The following is a 19,733-nucleotide window of genomic DNA, read 5'->3' as shown; positions in this document are numbered from 1 at the left end:
GTGTGACTTCGCAGTCGAGGAGATAGTGTTCAAGTGGGTTGGCTGCCGGTTCCTGACAGTAGGTGCATTCCATGACGTCATTTACGATCATCTGCCAGGAGCACTTGTACCCTAGTCGTAGTCGATGAAGGCTGACTTGGGTTTGTCTTGGTGTTTTCTTGTCAGCGAAAGGTGGTTCCCCTTTTGTAGCCGCCAGGTACCATTTGGCTGATTGGGAACCAGCGTTGAATGCGTGAAGGAAGCTCTTTTTGATGTGGAGCTTGCTAGTCTTTCTGAGGTGATTCTTGATCTGTTGCACGCTTGATGGAACTTGAATGTGTACGCTACTAGAACGTGTAGCTGCTTCGTCTGCCACGTCGTTTCCTCCGATCCCTACATGACTGGGAATCCAGTGTAAGACGACTGGGCGGTTTTGTCTTCGGAATTCCTGTAGCTGTGCGAGGATCGAGGTTATGATGTGGACGTTGTCTCTTGGTTGACTGTGTTGCAGCGCCTGCATGGCCGATTTCGAGTCCGTGCGAATTATGATGGACTTGTTGTGTTGTGTTGCAGCGTGTTGTAGGGCCTTTGAGATTGCTACCAGCTCTGTTTGTAGGGTGGAGCAGTCATTAGAAAGTCTCCATCGGAGGGTCTGACCTTGGGTGTAGAAGGCCGCTCCGGATGTATGATGTTTTGGATCCACCGAGCCGTCTGTGAAGTATGATGCTGCATCAGCCGGTGTCTCGGTGGCTATGGCTTCCAGAGTTATTTTTGTCAGGTCCTCCTTCTGGAGGTTGGCTTTACTATCGCCTAGGTCGGTAATTTTGAATGTGGCTGGTGGAGGGCTCCATGGTGGAGGAACTACGTAACCATTGTCTCGTGTGTCTTGGTTGTTCTTGACGAGTGTTTCTGCTTGCAGGTGTCGGATGACCTCGCTTGCCTCGTGCGACCAGGTGGCCCCTCGCACTCTGTGGTCGAGGTGGAGGGAGGCGCTGATTCGAATTTTGGCAGCTGTGGGCTTATCTGATCTACAGATTTTGGCGAGGAGACCGGCTGTCACCTGCTTGACTCGTACTGCCAGGGGTGGTAGTTCGGTTTCCATTTGCAAATTGCAAATTCTGGTCCACATGGGTGCTCCGAGCATGGTCCTGAGAGCATTATTTTGGATGACTTCTAGCTTAGCTATCTGGTCTTCTCTCAGTCCAATGAGTGCTGGAGCACTGTAATCTACCAGCGATCTGATGGCGGCCGTGTAGTAGGCTTTGAGCACATGAAGGTTTGCTCCTGCGGTTGTGCTGGTGAGCGACCTCATTATATTGTGTCTGCTCTTCGTCCTGTGCCTGAGATACTCGAGTTGCGGCTTGAAAGTGAGTTTCTGGTCAAACCAGATTCCAAGACACTGGTGGGTGTTGGTCCAGACTACCGGCGTGTTTTGTATGGAGAGCATCTTGTCTGGTGTGTCTGTGCAGATGGCCATCGCTTTCGACTTGGCTGGATTTATCTTGAGTCCAATTCTATTGCACTCCTCTTCTATAAGTTGGAGTGCGTGTTGCGTGTTGGCTAGTCTGTTTGATCCTCTTACTATAAGCTGTAAGTCGTCTGCATAGCATAGGAGCTTGGCTGTTTGTCTGAAAGGAAGTTTGACAAGATTTTCCATCAGGACATTGAACAGCATTGGACTGAGGATGCCTCCTTGTGGGGTTCCATTTTCATGGACCCTGTAGCTTAAGGTTGCTCCCTGAAAGCGTACTCGTGCTTCTCTCTGTGTGAGGTAGTTCTGGATCCACCCCAGCAACCTTCCTTTGACGCCTTTTTCAGCGAGTGTCGTTGTAATGGCCAATGGATTTGCTAGTTTGAAGGCTTTCTCCAGGTCGAGGAAGACCACCAGAGCTGGTTTGTTGTCCACTGTGCTGAGTATCTCGGCGATGTTGTTGTCTGTGCCGGTGTTCTCGGTGTAAGCAAAGATGTGAGGGTGTGGGCTGCCTACTTTCCACTTGAGTCGGTTGAGAGCCATTCTTTCTCCCGTCTTCGCTATGCAGCTGAGAAGGGAGATGGGCCTCGGTTTGTCTGGTTCTCTGGGCTTCGGAATGGGCTGTATATCTGCCTTCTTCCATTCCGGTGGGAGTCTTTGTGCTGTCCACGAAGCATTGATGGCTTGTAGCAGAGCCTCGTGTCTGGCTGTACCGGCATGGGAAAGCATGGAGTAGGTTATCCTGTCGGCCCCTGGTGCTGTGTCCTTGCTTCGTTTTAGCGACTTCTGGAGTTCTTGCTGGTTGAAAGGTCTGTCGGTGTCATCTTCACTGTTGCAGGCCTCTTCGATCATCTGGAGTCTGACCTGTCGCAGACGCCGTTGTGTCTCCTCCGCCTGTCTCGGGAGGTTTTTCGTTGCTGCTCGGTCAGAGAACAGTTTTGCAAGTCTCTCGGCTTCCTCTTCTGGGTTGGGATGGGTTGGTGGTGGTGGTGTTGCCTTCCCAGATGCCCTTCGGATCTGGGCCCACATCTTGCCAAGGGAGGTGTGCTCGTTCAGTTCGGAGCACCACTTGAGCCAGCTTACGTTTTTTATTTCTTCCTTCTCTTCCCTGGTATCCTTAACTATGACTTGCAGGAGATGTCTGTTTGTTTCCATGGGATGTCTCCTGTAGTTTCTTCGGGCCATGTTCACTCTGTGGTTGAGTTCTTTCACCCTGGGACAGTAGTACCAGTAATCATTGTACTGTCTTGATGTGGGTTTTGTTTTGGGGATAGCCTCTTCTGCCGCTTGGTGAAACGCATCGACCAATTGTTGGTGGAGGGTTGTCTCGTCCACGGGTGCTGCGCCGGCCGGCCGGCTGTGATTTTTCGCGCCACTTAGCCAGGTGTTTCTTAAAGAGTCCCCAGTCTGCCTTTTGGGTATTGTATCTCCATCTCGGGAGGGTTGGAGTGGGGAGTTTGTTCACCTTCAGCGTTGTTAGGGTGGCGAAGTGGTCGCTGGTCAGCGTGGGGTGTAGCTGTCAGGAGGCAGAAGGCTGTAGTGCACTGGAGACGAAGGTTAGATCTAGCCTTCCTCCTCTAGTGTGGGTGGGCTCTCCGGTGTTCAGGAGGCAGATCTCGGGTGTATCTTGAAAGGTGGTGTATAGGTATAGGCCGTCTTCATTTGTGGGGCTTACCGAGCTTAGGAAGGGATGATGTGCGTTGAAATCCCCTCCTATGAGTGTGGCGTGGTCAGCGGCCGAAGCAAATAATTGAGTCACCTCCAGTGAGCCCCTTGGGTTCTTGTAGATGTTGTGAACAGTTAATTCCCGTTCTTGGAGGGTTACATTGATGGCCTGTGTCTCGATGTTTTCCCCACATGGAAATTGCTGCGTGACATCGGCGGAGGGTATGCTTAACTTGACCAAGATCATACATCCTCTTGTTGATGCCTGCGTGAAATGCCTCCTGTATGTCTTGTAACCACTGAATTTGAAACAGTGGTGTTCTTGTAGAAGTGTTTCTTGTACCAGTATGATGTCAAGCTTGTCCTTGGCTGCTGCTTCTTGTAGGTGGTGTTTCTTGTTTTTGATGCCCTGAGCATTCCATGTTAGGATGTTCAGGGTGCTGATGTTTTCCACCACTGTTTCATCGGGGACTTCTGGTGGTCCTCGATGGAAATGTCCAAGTCCGATTCCAACTGGATCAGGTTCATATCTTCGTGTTCTGTGGTTTTTGCCTTCTGGGCCGTGGTTCGGTTCAGGGGAGTTGAAACGTCCAATTTCTTTCTGGGAGCTGTCGGTATCTTGGGTTCTCTGGTGGCCTTCTTCGGTGTAGAGTGTACCTCGGCTGTCACTCGTGTGAGGACCGGCGTGGCTTCCTCCACTGAGGTGGCTGGAGCTGTGGCGACTTGCCCGAGGACGCTCCCCATGAGTATTTGGAGCTGTGTGGGTTGGATCTTGTGGCCCAGTAGTCCGGCTAGGCCCTCCGCGAAGGTTGTCAGTACCTTGGCTAGGTCTGATACGTGTATCATTCCTTCTGGTGCCTTGGTGTGTGCTTCTTTTGTCTTTTTCGTGGTTGTCGTTGTCTGCTGCTTGGGTGGCTGAGGTGTGGCCGTAGTGAGGCCAGGAAACTGGGCTGCACTTTGGGTGTTGACCGGCTGAGGAGGTTGGCTTTGTTGTTTTGGCCTTTGGGTTCCCCACACGAAGGTACTTGGTGGGGCTGGTGTGCAGGCCGTGGGGGCCGGTCTTGCTGCTGGTCGGTTTGCCTGGACCCTCTTTGTCCTCTCGGAGCATCCAGGGGTCCAGGCGTGGTGTTTGCCCCCGCAGTTGGCACACTTGGGGGCAATTTTGTCTCCATTTTTCAACTTGGTGAGGCAGGAGTGTGTGCCGTGCTTCTGTGCACAGACTGCGCAGATTTCCTTGTACGTGCACCTTGTCTGATGGTGCCCGTATTTCTGGCATCTGAAGCACTGCAGGGGCTCTGGGACGAAGGGCCTCACTTCGTAGATCCCCCAGGTTTTGAGGTCTATGGTGCTGGGGGGTGAACCGTAGTGCGTTATGAGCACCTGTTTTGTGGTGGCCGTCTTGTCGGACAGGGGAGAGCATCTCTCGGCTTTTAGGATCTTCGGGTGGTTCTCCAGGGGTTCGAGGGGTAGTTCCTTTGGGAACCGGAGGACTACCGACTTCATCAGTTTCTGGGCGGGGTCCAGCTTGGTTGATGCAACGGTGGTGGTGTTTTGCAGGTAAGTTTTGAGGGTGGTGGCGGAGTCCTTGTCTTTGGGGTGAATAATCATCTCCCCATTTAGGTTGGGCCGCACTGAGAACTTGGCCAGTGGATTTAGCTTTTCCATCTCTGTGATGGCGGCATATGTCGTTTTTGTGTCCGTTTTCGTGATCCGGAATTTTGGCAGTGTCGTTGGAGGTGAGCTGGTGGTGGTGATGGGTGCCTTTTGGGCTGCTTGACGGCATTCGTTTCCCGAAGAAGCACGTCGGCGTTTTTTGTTTTCTACCTTCGTCCAGTTGTCGTCCTCAGTGGCGGTAGCAGTGGTGGTGGAGTTGTTGGAGGTGGTGGCAGTGTTCCTGCTTTTTAGGGCTTTATTGAAGGTGCGTAACTGGTCCGCTTTCTCTGTGCGGAGCCTGTCGTAGTTCGGGTCGTCAGGTTGGCGGTTCAGGCACGGGTCTCGGTTAGGAGGGCGTACGCGCTCCATAACCGGTGGTTGTTGTTTTTTGTTTTTTTTTATTAAAACCTACCTATTCCGGTTGAGTAAGTAGCAGAGGAATTTCAGCACTCCCCACTGGCTGGTGGTCGTAGAGTGGTTCCTGAGCTTCTCTCCCGGAGCCCCGTTGGGGAAGCCTACTTCCTAGTGTATGTGACTGCTCACTTATAGACGTGAGCTAAGTGTGCCTATTGGGGAAGGATAAGGATTGCTACCCTCTTTCCAGGTGGACCCGCACGATCACGGTTTTCCTGGAAAGACTCGGCTGGGTTAGGTTTTTGCTCCAACCCCCTTTCATGTTCACAATCTCCTGGGAGGGAGGTGAACAGTTACAGGGGGGACCGCAGGACGAATACACTTTTTGAGGGTGCAGGTCCCTAGGCCAGAGCGAAAAAAGGAAAAATAGCAGTAGAAGGAAAAGAGCTCAAACCACGCCGGGAATATCGCGCTATAACTGCTCTCCAGCTGGAGTGTGGGTCACTCACACCACCAGTGGGGAGGGTAAGCTAATGCTCGGTAAAAAGAAAACGCTCGTGAGTTGTTGTCGACGATGTCAGTGGTGGATGGTCCGGTCCGGGAAGATGCCAACAATGGCACAAGAGAGAGGGCGGTCTTCACAGTTCCGGGTCCAGCAGGAGATCTTGTTGAGAGGTCTTCTTAGTTCAGGAGCATGGTCGTATTTATACAATTTACGAGAATCAGGATTTGGGGTGCGCGTAGCGAGAGAACCAATCACAGCGGCTCAAGCGTAAGGTGTGAAACGCTCTGATCCTGAACTGGAGGTTGATGGTCGAGACTAGGTCAGCGATCGTACCCCTACGTCCTCTGCATAGACCTAGTCTCTCGGCGTAGCTAGCTTCAAAACTTGAACGGCTGTATGCTGATTGGCTGGTCGGCGCGTGGCCGGAGCTCAGTTGGAAGTTGTAGGGGAGAGGAGCCACTACAACACCATCACTTACCTGGCGATTCAGCTATATTTTCACACAAAGGGAAGTTCCGCAAATTTATGTTCTAATTGCTGAAATACTCACCTCCGCAAGGACATTATATACGGTATTTGTACTTAATAGCACAGTGATGAAGTATAGTGACTTTTATTTTGTTATGTCTCTCATTTATTGTATTTGGGACATTTTCTTATACGACATTGGGTCAGCATGGCAACCAAAACACATTTTCTTTGTGAGTCGTTTAGATCGTTGTGACTATTCCTTGCCTTTAAGTCACTCGGTGAATGTCGCTGCGCCCTCCCGGGCTCGTCTTCACTAAAAGAGAATATGTGAATATATCTATTTATATATACTGTATACATATATATATATATGTATATTGTTTATGATCTCTTTGTCCCAATTATTCACGTGCTAATATGAATACAATGACTGTCTCTCTCCCTACTCTTATGTACGGTCACAAAACCTTTGGGCTTCCGCCCTTGGGTTTCTATTTGTTCTCAGCAAAAAGGCCAGAGTTGAGTTTGGTTCTTCATAACTTTGATGTCCTCAGTAGCAGGTTCAGGCGAACTTTAGCGAGGCTGCTAGACTTAGCGTTCCTTCCGGAATGTTGACCTTCCGGTCTTGCTAGCAATCTAGAGTTATGTTGAAATGGACTTTACACCTTCTATGGGTTATATGAGACCAATTCAGGGTGGAATTCTCAACCCAGTAAATATTGCTAGAGTTACAGTGAACTTTGCTGCCAATAGAGCGCTATGTTAGCGGCTCAGCACTGTCAACCTTGCCGGGTGATAGTGTGCACGTAGGAATTTTCCCTTAAGTGTTTACTTGGGGATAATGTCTGTGCCCCTGATTGGCAACAAATAAAGATCTTGATGATCCCTCTCAATAAATGTTCTGAATGAAACTATTTTATAAAAACAAATTTAAATAAATAAGTTTCATTGGACTAAGTCACTAAGGGATACTTGATAAATAAGAGTCGGGAGACAGATATGAAATAGTGAGTTATTGTTTATATTGGTCATCGGAGTGACTTGTATAACATTAACTTACGAATAATATAACATTTATGAGTCATATTGATTAAGTTTGGGAGAAAATGCTTTCTCCCTTATTAATTATTATTATTACTTTGTGTTATAATGATATAATGTGACTCATGGTATCCTCCTAGTTCAGATGAGTGATGTTCAACTGGAGGATGAAGGTCAGGACTCCGGGCCTATGGATAATGGAGGAGACTATGGAACTGTCCCTGAGGAGATACTACTGAGTGCTGAGCTACAAGGACTAGAAAGTTCAGCTCAGGCACTACATTCAAGGAATTGTCTGTCAGTAGAGAATTTGAATTCAGTAGTAGTAGTTTCACCCAAGACCCAAGGGGGCCATACTACATGTAATTATAAAAAATGTAGAACCACTTGGATTACTAAGATAGATCCTCATGTGGCTTGCATAATTCATGGCAGCTGTGTCTTAAATAACCTATTTTCACCAATGGATTGTGCAGTTTGTTATGATCAAATTTTTCAATTTCATCAAGCTACAGGTGATAAGAAAGATTTATTGCAATTACAAATTAAAAATAGGTGGAATAAGGCCTTGAAGAGTAAATTTTTGAATGTGCAACATTGGAAAGATCCCAAGTTGGCAGAAAGTCTAGGTTTATAGGTGTTAGGTAAAAGACTTAATCCCCACTTAGACAAGACTGCTCCTGCTAAGAAAAATAAGTTATTGAACCCTCCAGACTGTGAGGCAGTAGGAAGTCCACAGAAACCTCTATCTACTCAATCTGATTTCAGTGGATTCCAGGATCAGGAACGATGAGCCTGGTTCTAATCATAGTATTCAGTCTCTTGAGCAGGAAGAACCTGTTGAGACTGACTTCATCCTATCCACATCTTGGCAACCACTTCCACCTGGGGCAAAAGTGTTGGTTACTGCGAGTGGAAACAGGCTGCTGTCGACTGACACGCAGCTGCTGGATAATATTGAGTGTAAGGTTGATTGTAACAGGCCATGGATAACATTGGTAAGAGCTAAGTCTTCTTTGTTCACTAATTCATCTGAATCTGTGGATTCCTTATTCAAGATATTTTATGAAAATGTCTCTAAGCTTCCTAATATCTCAGCAACTACAAAGAGAGAGGAAGGACATGCAACTTTGGGTCATCATTCTTTGTTTTTGGAGGGTGATACTACACTTTCTTGGCCTGATATTTGCCCAAAGATGATCTCTGAAATAGACGAAGTCTGGGCTAAGTTATTGAAAGATTTAACATTCATTCCCGCTGGGAGAACAGATGGACTTCTTCCATATGGGCTTACAAAACAATCAAAGAGGGTCTCACATGGACTTGGTTGAGGCGCCCTCCCCTAGCATCGCCAAAGAAGGGTCAAAAACCAACCCCATTAATTACAAAATTTGTAAGTCAACTACTAAACAGAGGTGTCATAGAACCGTTGCAGTCAGAGAAATGTTTCACGTCTCGCCTATTCCCAGTCCCCAAGAAAGGCAGTGACAAATTAAGATGGATTTTGGATCTTTCAATCCTAAACAAATTTATTCCCAAAAGAGGTTTCAAGATGCTCACTTACGACCATCTGAGGCATCTAATTCCGCCCAATGCTTGGATCTCAAAACTGGATCTCGAAGATGCCTATTATCACGTTCCTGTTGCTCCCAGGTACAGAAAATTTCTGGTGTTCAAAGTAGGGGAATTATGTTATCAATTCACAGTGATGCCATTCGGTCTGACAATTGCTCCAAAAGTCTTGACAAAACTGGCAAATATTCCCAGAAAGATCCTTGCAAAGGAGGGCATAAGAACCTTTGCTTATCTAGACGATTGGCTGATAATGGGAAACTCTTTGGAAGATTGTCAAAGGGCGACCCAACGTACACTAGTACAATTTCAAAACCTTGGTTTAAAGATAAACCAGATAAAATCAAACTTAATGCCATATCAAAAGTTGGATTGGTTAGGCCTCCACTGGGATACAAATCAGCAGTCAGTCAGTTTACCAGGAACAAAAGTAACAGATTTGATAAACCAAGTAGAAGCCTTTTGTGTAAAGCACAAGGTTTCTTGGCACGATTGGGAAAAACTTCTGGGTCTGTTGAATGTTGCCACAATAGTGGTTCCATTGGGAAAGTTAAGGAAAAAGCAACTATCTCATCTGGGCTCGAAGTTGCTTCACAGAAACAGAAATATTGCTTCTTCTCTCCCTATTCAGATAAAGAATCATCTGTTATGGTGGACAAACTGAGACAATCTAATCGGTCCCTCTCCCTGGGTTCCACCTCAAACAGGTTTGGTCGTTTGTGCGGATGCGTCCAAAACAGGATGGGGATACCATTCTTAAAAAGGGGAATTCAATCAAGGTAAGTGGAGCAACTTCCTTTGGGACAAACACATAAATATAAAAGAATTAGCAGTGGTCCTATTCTTTTTGTCGGCAAACCCAAATTTACAAAATATGACGATCCTGTTTGCCATGGACAACAAAACGGCAGTCTTTTGTTTCAATCATCAAGGGTCAACAAGGTCTTGGCCCCTTCTACAACTATCAGAAAAAAATTTCAGTATTTGTACAAAAACACTTTACCTCAAAGCAACTTATTTACCAGGAATGCAAAACAATTGGGCAATGCGCTGTCCCGTCTCCGGCCAGTATCGACAGAAACAGAATGGTCCCTAAAGGTATCGGAGTTCAAGAATCTAGTGAAGAAGTTTGGAACTCCAAAGATAGATCTGTTTGCCTCCCTAACAAATTACAAGATGCCAATTTATACATCTCGGGAAAGGTCAAATCTTTTAGGAAATGCCCTCCTCTTAGATTGGAACCTTTGGAATTCAATCTATCTATTCCCACCTGTGAAAATATTGCCCAAGTGGTTCACAAACTCAGATCCTTCCGAGGCAAAGTCCTCTTAATTGCACCATATTGGATCCTACAACCTTGGTGCCTGGATCTACTGGACTGGTGCCTGAATCCTCTACAATTGCAACAAGGATGTCTAGACCAGGTACTACACTCTCAGTTCGAGATATCCTTGGCACTTCACGCTTGGAGTTTCTCAAAAAAAGTTTAAATAGGTTGTTGGGTAATTCCAATATAGCTAATCAAGTATTAGCAGGTCATAGACCCCAAACTTCTATTCACTATGAGAAAGCTTGGAATCTTTTTCAACAATTTATCAAGTTAACAACTCCAGATTCATTATCGGAAACAGTTGTATTAGAATTTTTAGAATTTCTGTTCAGAGTTAAAGGCCTTCAAGGATCGACAATTGCATCTTATAAATCAGCGTTGGTTGACCCTCTGGCTTGGGGTTTTAATATTACCTTGAACCCAAGGATTTATCAAATGCTAAGATCATCCTTTTTCATTCAGAGACCTCCTCGACCCAAGAGAATCTCGCCTTGGTCTCTGGAAAAAGTTATAATCTTCTTATGGGGCCTAATTACAATATAAATCTGAACAGGGATAAATTACTCCAGAAGGCAGCCTTCCTTCTAGCATTAGCAACAGGTATGAGAATCGGTGAACTGATTTCAATTTCCAATAATCCATCATTATTGGTATTTTCTGACGAGGATGTTATCCTTTTTCCTACGGAGATCCTAAGAAAAAATGAAAGGTAAGATTTCCAAGCTCAACCTATTAGGATAAAACGTCTAATGGATGAAACTAGGGTTCCTCACATATTGTGTCCAGTTAAAAATCTTCAGGACTGGTTAACCAGATTCCCTAATAGAGGCCCTTATGTTTTTTCATCAAGGGATGGTAAGAAATTATCTCCTAGTCAATTGACAAAATCCTCATCTCAATTAGTGAATCAAGCAGACTCTGGCAAGAAATTTTTGGCACATGACACTAGGAAATATGCAGGGTCTGTGGCCTTTCTGCGGCATAAGAGTCTCAGTCAGATCAAGGAAATGGGGTTTTGGAGATCTTCAAAAACTTTCAAAGACAGCTATCTTCATCTATCTCTGAGAGAGATTCCTCAAATGTGGTGGTGCTGGGTTCCTCTCCCCCTTCTAGTCAATCTCCACTACCAGGACCTTCTTTCTCATTAGAATAAAGTGAGTATCCTTTTTGAGTAAATTAACATTTTACCTTCCGGTAAATGTTCCTAACTTTGGAAATGTTCAAAATAGTTTATAATATAATGAGGACCTCAGTCAGCGGAGCCTTGTATGCAAAGTCACCTCCCTCTCCACCTTCTACTCGGGTATTCTTGCTGACGTCGCATTCAGCTTGAACAAAAAGCCGTTTTTTTTTTCGAAAAACCAGTTTTTGTGATATAGCTCGAATGCGACTTCCATAACCCGCCCATCTCCACCCCTCGAGAGTTGACTTTTAATTAGTGCTCTCTCTGAGGCAAGAGATGAGGTTCGCGATGCGCTTAGTGGGGGTGAACGAAGGGGGTTTGAGAATTGCAATTAAATACCAGGTAGCGACATGTCCTCCTAATATTACTTACTAAGTAATTATTAGATGTTTTAATTGCCTGCATGTTGGCCTGGCGAATTGGCTAGGAATTAACATACCTAGGTAGCATTTGTTTATGTCGCATTCGAGCTATATCACAAAAACTGGTTTTTAGAAAAAAATGGCTTTTTTTTAAACAGTTTTTGTGATATAGTCCAGAATGCGACGTCGACATCCCACCCATTTCCACCCCTCGAAAGTTGACATTTGCTTACTGCTCGCTCTAGGGCAAGAGATGACGGTAGCAATGCGTGTGATGGGGGGTGAAGGAGGGGGTTTTTAGAATTGCAATTAAATGCCAGCTAGCGAAGTGTCCTCCTAATATTACTTATTAAGTAATTATTAGATGCCTGTATGTTGGCCTGGCGAGTTAATGCTTGGTATTAATATACTTTGCTATGAAGCTACACGTAGCATTATGGAATGAAAAAAAACATATAAACACTGTAAATAAAATGATGTTTAACAATATATAATAATGAAATTAATGTAAAAAATGGAATTTTAATTAAAAATTTTTGTGGCCAATGTACAGTATTGGGATCCCGTTATAAGTGCGGGTGATGATAAGTGGTAACTCGGGGACTGCCTGTACAGTATTATTATTGTTATTATTCCCTGTATTATTATTATTATTATTTATTATTATTATTATTATTATTATTATTATTATTATTATTATTATTATTATTATTATGATTATGATTATGATTATGATTATGATTGATTATGATTGATTATGATTATCATTATGATTATCATTATCATTATCATTATCATTATCATCATTATCATCATTATCATCATTATCATCATCATCATCATCACTACTACAGTACTACTACTTTTTTTTTTATCGTGGCCTCCAGCCTCCCCCAATAGCCACACCTTTGCTGCCATTTTATTACCTTTATATTAAATATCCTAATACATGAGTAGCTATCCTATCTGTGTTGAATTATTTGAGCCGCAGACCTATGCAGCATTCAGTGACTGCAGCCTCATAGTCAATATCTGCAACTGTTGTTGGCTTTGGAGCCGAAGCTCTCGTTCCCCTGAGGCAGAGCAAAGCCGACCGAAGGACAGTCGACATCTTATCCAGGCTGTAACATAACTTCTGGGCTACTATTACATTTTCGCCCCCAAGGCCCTGATGTGGGTCAGTGACCTGTGCCCGGGTGGGCCACTTCCCGTAATGTCTTATAAACGACCAGTAAATACTTCTGGCTCTAGTTTTCCTAAGAGAAAGAGTGAAGATAGATGTGCTGACTAGCTGAAGTTGGGTGATGGTGCTTGTGGCTGGTCAGTTAATCAGTGCCAATGAGATGGAGATTATAACACACATTGCCTCTGTACAGTATAGTACTGTACTGTATTACATTTACCAAGTAATTTTTATCACTCGTTAAGTGTATCCGTGCAAAAGTTTTCATATTAGAGGTTATGGCTGTAAGAATAACACAAAGTTGTTTTAGGACACGGGATCATGAGTGTTAGGATTACAGGTGGCCTGGGATGCAGGAAATTTTCTCATATTTCATTTATTTTATTTTTTCATTTAGAATACTTTTATTGTGCTCTTCATTTATTAAAGGTTATTGTCACATTACTTGTTTATTTATTACATTTATTTACTATAATGTGTGTCAAATTTGTATATAAAGAAGTCCATAACTATACAGGGCATTGGGCTAAATGAAGCTTAGGCATTGCTCTGGTCCCAAGGTTGGCAGATAACAGAGGGTCAACCTGTATTACCCTGTGTACAATATATATGGGAGTGACACAACACCTGTCCCAGGCTGCAGTAAAGTACCTTAGTAGAAAATGACATGAGAAGATATACAGTGGACTTGTCCAATATTGCACCACGGCAGTGTATGTGCCACAGAATAATGTGGCTACCCGAATTACTTCCTTCATTTTTTGGTAATGATGGGTAATTACACTTAAATGTACTTGAAAGCTGCCACGGACAATTTAAACCAACTGCAGTGGCCCAGTAGCTCATTCAGGCCTACAATATCCTGGACCACTGCCACTCTTGACCGTCTGTATTTTATTACTTTAGACTTACTGTACTTTAACTCACCTGCACTCTAGTGTATACTGTATACTTTGTTGGATAGAATTAAACCATTTAGCCCCTTTTAATGTGTATTGAACTATTTTTAGTGTGTGTTTTCTGATGTTTCTACACATAACATGTAAACCTACAGTATTTTGTACTTTTACTCAGGCCCTGACAGCCCCTAATTTGTATTGCTGGGCAATCCCATTGTAGTAATATAACTTGGCATTATGTTCAAGATTGTAAAACTATGTAACCTAGGATGATGTGATCACTGGTATATTGGTGACTTATATCAAACATCTTGTGACATGTGGTGTGAGGCAGGGAGGTCCAGGCAGGGAGATTCAGGCATTTTCTTTAATGCAGTACTGTATTGTACTCAGGCATTTTTGTATCGTAAAAACTAATTACTATTGACTTCAGAATATCTCCTAATATCAAGTGCATATGGCTTCAAAATGGCCTCAGATATAAAATGACCACCACAAGAATGACACTCAAATGAAAAATGTGGCGAGATTCAGGAATTTTGGAAACAGACAATATTAAGTATCTCTGACCAATAAACTAACAGTTTGAAAATAATAATAGATTACATTAGTGACTTTTAAATCTTCAGAACTGAAAGTAATATATTTGTCAGAATTTTGCCCAAAGATTAAACATTAAAAGTTGTGAGAAAAATATATATAGTACAGTACAGGATCTTAGTCACTACATCTCATATTACATCTACTGATGAAACTTGGTTAACAATCTCTGACAGATCCCTCACTAATGGCATGACTCGCATTTACCTTTATTTACTTTCTAAGTCGTGTATTTGAACACAATTTATATATTTTGTCATTGCAGGCAAAAGTTTCATTAAGCAGGATGGAGAAGTTCCTGGCATCATCAGACATTGATCCTCATGCTGTATCCACTAGTAACAAGGAGAGTAAGTGTTGTACAGTAGTTGAAAGTTAACAGTCAGTGTCACTCATTTATTCTGACCACAGAGTATACAGTATATTTAATGTTTTAACATTGTTTGTAATCCACTCCAGGTTTTGGATAAGACATTAATACTTGTATATGATGTTATTTATAATCAGAAGCATTATGTGTCTTGTGTCTCCATCTCTTCCTATATTCAAACCTGTCTCATAACTTATCTGACCTTCCAAACTTCATCTCGTCACCATCATAGTTTTACGTCAATTTTCCACACTTGTGTGAGTTAGCCATTGTTACCTCTTGTGAGGAAAACAGTGGTCTGGATTAGAGTTGATAGTTTTGTAATTCAGGCAACTGAACTGGATAATTGATTTTTTATGTGAATTTAATTTATCATTTGCACCACTTAAAAGCTCTCTAGTCATGTGTGTGTGGTTGGTCTGTCCATTGTTACTTTGTTATGACCTTCATTATTCAGTGTTACCAGTAGTACATGGGGATATCAGAGTACCCAGAGAAAACCTTTGATGTTTGGTAGTATCACACTGGATAACACCCTTATCACTTCTGACCCAGGCCAAGGGTTGAACACAAATCACAATGGTGATAGGTGCAAATAGATAGAGGGGAAAGTCAACAAACTATGGGATGAAAGCTCCATCTCTTAAGAGTGGTTGTGCAGAAGTACTTTGACAAGGATGAGATAAAGGAAGAAGATGGGATCATATAGAGAGTGTACAGGAGTATGGCAGAAAGAAGCTCATCATTATCACATGTAATTACATCTTAAATTTAGGGGTAGGGTCTAGGCAATGTGCTTTTGAAAAAATCTCATGATACCTAAACTCTATTTGTTGAATCATCTGAGAGACAACTAATGGACTGAGACATAATATTATTATATAGCAGAAGGAACGAGACAAGGGACATACTTTGTTGTCTTTGTAATGTAGATGTGAGATGTTCCTAGAAGACAAGGAACTGTATCAGTTGTGGCAAAGAGGAAAAAAGTAAAGTGATCAAATCAGTTCAAGAAGATTGGGAAATTATTACTGTACTACAGTATACCATCAGAATACTTTTAGTCCAGTCAAGAATTGAGTTTCTCTAATTTGCTTCTGTGAATATCATGTATGCTTATTTATTTTAGATGAGGCAATTGTGGTTCGTGGAGGACAGTTCAGTTGGGGCACTGAAGGTAGAACAGATCCATGGCGACTGCGAGATGTGGATCTGGAAATTGGTCAAGGGCAACTGGTGGCGGTGGTGGGGCCTGTGGGAGCTGGCAAAAGTTCTCTTCTCTCCTCTTTACTGGGGGAAATAAATAAAGAAGCTGGGCAGGTTGTTGTTAATGTAAGTTATTGTTGCATTTTCATTTACTGTACAGGCATCCCCTGGGTTACAGAAAGGTTCTGTTCCTGAAAATCTTCCCGCATTGCAAACCTTTTTTCCCGTTGATTCTCATTATATGGGTATAACTTGAAATGCATGCCTAGGGAAATTTTTACTTTTACTTTTATCTATCTCGCCACTGATCGGCTCGTTAGCCGCTTGGGCGATCGGTCACGTCTCTGATTACTTTTCCATTTCATTTATCCTCTTCACCAAAAGATTGGCTCGCTAGCTGCCTGGGCGATATGTCACATCTCTGTCACGCACTGTTAGCAAATACTGGGCATGCACCGGCTCCTGAATGTACCTGAACCCGCTCCAGTGTTGGTCAAGTCTTGTCTTGAAAGAGCTCGCACTCAGTGCCGTCACAACACTCTCCGGTAGATTGTTCCAAGAGTTTACAACCCTCACTCCGAAAAAGTTTGCCCTCACAGTTTTCTGGACTTCAGCCTCTTCAATCTTGAGCTGTGACCCCTTGTGGGGCGAGCGTCCGCCAGCTCCAAGTAAGGACACTCGACTGAGTAATGCCCCCTGAGATGCTTATACGCCTCAACTAGGTCACCCCTTGCCTGTCTGTAGTATAAGCTAGGCAAGTTCAGGCTCTACAACTATGTTGTAGTAAAAATTTTATCTTAACTTTATGATGGTATGAAAAAACAAGTAATATAGAAGAGGTTAGGTTAGGAAAGATAAAGGTTAATATAGGAAAAATAAAGGTAAGGTTAGAAAACTAAAAATTAGGTGTAACACTTACGGTAGTAGAAGAGATGGGTCGGCATACGGGGATGGAGGCTGGTTCCGAGGCAGAGGGCAGATTACTGGCCCTCAGGTGAATCACCATTACTAGGTGAATCACCATCACTGTCACTTACAGTTGTCAGGGCTTCCCTGACAAATCCCTCAAAGTCACCTTCACTGTCACTATCACTGGCTTGGGCTGGCTGTGGTGGGTTGCGGGCGAAGAAATCTGTTATGCTTTGCTGACGGCTGGCGTTGATGTTGTCGTGATACACCTTGATGTACGGCTCCATAGCCTGCACCAGCCGGTTATGGAAGACTTCATAGCGGTCATCGTCATTGTCGCGGGAAAGGAAGGACTTCATCTTCTCTGCACACTCCATGGCACCCTTAATATCACTATGACTTAAATTGTGTTCTTCGGAGACTGACGCACCTTCTTCCTCCTCTTCACTGACGTGTTCTTCCAACATCTCGTCGGCAGTCACTTCAGGATCTCTGATCACCTCCAGGATGTCGTCGTTGGTGGTCTCGGAGAAGCCTGGAACTGTAACAGTCTGCGCAGCTTCTCTGGCAAGGTCCACTGCTACTGCAACATTCTGAACCTCACCAGTCACAGATTGACTCCTCCTCTCACCTGGTATTCCATGCAACACATGTCTCCATGCGTGACGAATTGTAGCAATAGACAGCTGATCCCATGACTCCACCAAGAAGTCCACAGCTTTCTTGATGTTAAATACTCTCCAGAATTGTTTGAAGAGTATTTTTTGCTGTTCTAACTGTTGATCCTCATCTTCTTCGCTCTTGCTATCGGTGGTGGTGTCACTCAGGTTACACAACTCTTCCCTGGTGTTGGTGTAGTCGTTCAGGAGCTGGAATTTTTTTGTTGAGAATGCAGCTTTCACATTGCAAATCAATTCCTGGTCCATGGGCTGGATTAAAGACGTAGTGTTGGGAGGAAGGAAGACCACTTTTACGTTGGGGTGACGATCTAACAGTAGGGGCGAGTGTCCTGGTGCGTTGTCCAGCAGCAACAAAATATTAAATGGGACATTCTGTCGCTCACAGAATTTCTTTACATCGGGAACAAAACAGTCATCAAACCAGGAGAGGGACAGTGTAGAGAACATCCATGCCTTACGTGCGGTCAGCCAGTGGACATTTAGCTTGGTCATGTCCATGCTCTTGTAGGCGTGCGGCTTGCGGGCTGTGTGGATCACCGATAACTTGAGCTTACAGGTACCAGAGGCATTGGTGGTAAACAGGACGGTGATGCGTTCCTTCTGCATTTTCCAGCCCCGAATCCTGCTGGCATTCTTCACAACGAAGGACTTGGAAGGTAACTTTTTCCAGAAAAGACCAGATTCGTCCATGTTAAACACCTGGTCGTCACTGTACTGTCCTTCCTCCATAATCTCACGTAAAAACGGAGGAAATTCCCGAGCCGCAGCACGATCAGCACTCGCTTCTTCACCACCAATGTTTATATTGGTGATCTTGTTCCGGATCTTAAACCTCTGTAACCACCCAGAGGAAGCATTAAAGGGTTTGGGCTCTGAAGTTCCCATCTTTCGTGCCACTGCCATGTACAGTTCACGTGCGTAGTCCTTAACAGAGCGCGTGTCGACCGCCATGTTCCGTCGCGCCTGACGCACCAAGTACCTCACAATTAATTTTTCTGTCTTGAGAAGCACCTGGTTGTGAAAATACTTGATCATAGAAGCACCTGTAGACTTTGTGATCTTCATGTGCTCCTTTATCTTGGCTGAATCCTTCTTTATAGTCCGGATCGTAGATTCGTTCACGCCATGCTGGCGCGCCAAATCAACCTGCCTTGTTCCTTTCTCCAACTCTTGGATGATGCTATACTTCACCTCGTAGCTTAAGGAACGTCGTGTCTTCTTTGGTTTAGTGCCGCTGGGTCCAGGTAAGGAAAGGTTTCTCTCTGGGGGTGGTGGTCCGGCGGAAGCCATTTTACGGAACAATGGATGCGCGTTTACACGGAGTGGCCTTGAGGGATGAAACTGCCGCGGCTAGGTCAAGCGTCGTCTTTCCTCCCTCCCTCCCTCCCCCGGGTGGACACGTCATAATACTTTAAGCCAATTACAGCTAGCAGCAGAGGGGGGTAGGGATGCATGGCCAATCACAGGTCTGATACGTCATATGACGTCAGTGATAACGCAACAAAGACACACACTGCGCAACCTTACCGCGCCGCTTGCCCAAGCGGAGGGAGGAGGAGGGAGAGGCAGGCAGGCAGGCGGGCGGGTGACGGGTGGGGCGAATCTAAAAATAGCGTTGCACCGGACACACTCCGCGTAATGGGGTTCACGTACCGCGTAATGTGAGCACGTGAGGTTCTGGCAAGGCACCGCGTTAACGTGGAAACGCGGAATGCGGGACCGCGTAAAGTGAGGGTTAACTGTATTGTGTTGGGAAAAAGTGGAGTTTGGGGGTCGGCCCGGTCTCTATTTCAATTAATCTCATATATTATGTTGTTCACTTAACGCGTTTCTCACTTTACGTGGGCTGCCGTGGGTTCGATTAACCGCGTAAAGTGAGGGTTCACTGTACAGTATATGATATTTTTCAGATTTATTTTACATATTATTTTATTTTGACAGGGCAAAGTAGCTTATGTTTCTCAACAAGCTTGGTTACAAAATGCAACACTGAAGGACAATATCACTTGGGGTCAACCTTTAGATGAACGACATTACCAGAAGATTATTGAAGCGTGTGCCCTTCAGCAGGACCTAGACATGCTGCCTGCTGGGGACATGACAGAGATAGGAGAAAAGGTAATTGGGTTCATAAGGACAACAGTTAACAGCACCTGCCATGATGGTTCTCATTACTGCTGTTGTTATGGCTCAGGTTTGTTGGAATTCACCAGAAGTTTCAATTAAATATTAGGCCTATCACCACCTGGAAAGACCCCAAGTACTTGCTGTTGATGATAATGCAGATAGATATGACTTGA

The 19,733-nt window shown here is 44.4% G+C and overlaps 1 protein-coding gene across 10 annotated transcripts in view; it reads left to right on the top strand.

The window, feature by feature from the left end:
- The window catches only part of LOC121875177 (ATP-binding cassette sub-family C member 3-like), a 309,143-nt gene that overhangs the window by 114,041 nt on the left and 175,369 nt on the right, over positions 1-19,733 (top strand). For 9 of the 10 annotated variants that reach the window (XR_006090559.1, XM_042379616.1, XM_042379618.1 and 6 more), the window contains 3 exons: positions 14,534-14,618; positions 15,768-15,970; positions 19,375-19,551. Coding sequence is in view for 9 of the 10 variants with exons in the window: in XM_042379616.1 (XP_042235550.1) it covers positions 14,534-14,618; positions 15,768-15,970; positions 19,375-19,551 (465 nt within the window). In the remaining variant the exon portion in view is untranslated. The remainder of the gene's footprint in view (positions 1-14,533; positions 14,619-15,767; positions 15,971-19,374; positions 19,552-19,733) is intronic. The other variant, XM_042379620.1, reaches the window with a different exon arrangement.

The sequence above is a fragment of the Homarus americanus genome, unplaced genomic scaffold (genome assembly GCF_018991925.1).
Source record: "Homarus americanus isolate GMGI-L3 unplaced genomic scaffold, GMGI_Hamer_2.0 scaffold36970, whole genome shotgun sequence".
NCBI lineage: Eukaryota > Metazoa > Arthropoda > Malacostraca > Decapoda > Nephropidae > Homarus > Homarus americanus.
This window is presented reverse-complemented; position numbering and strand designations above follow the sequence as displayed.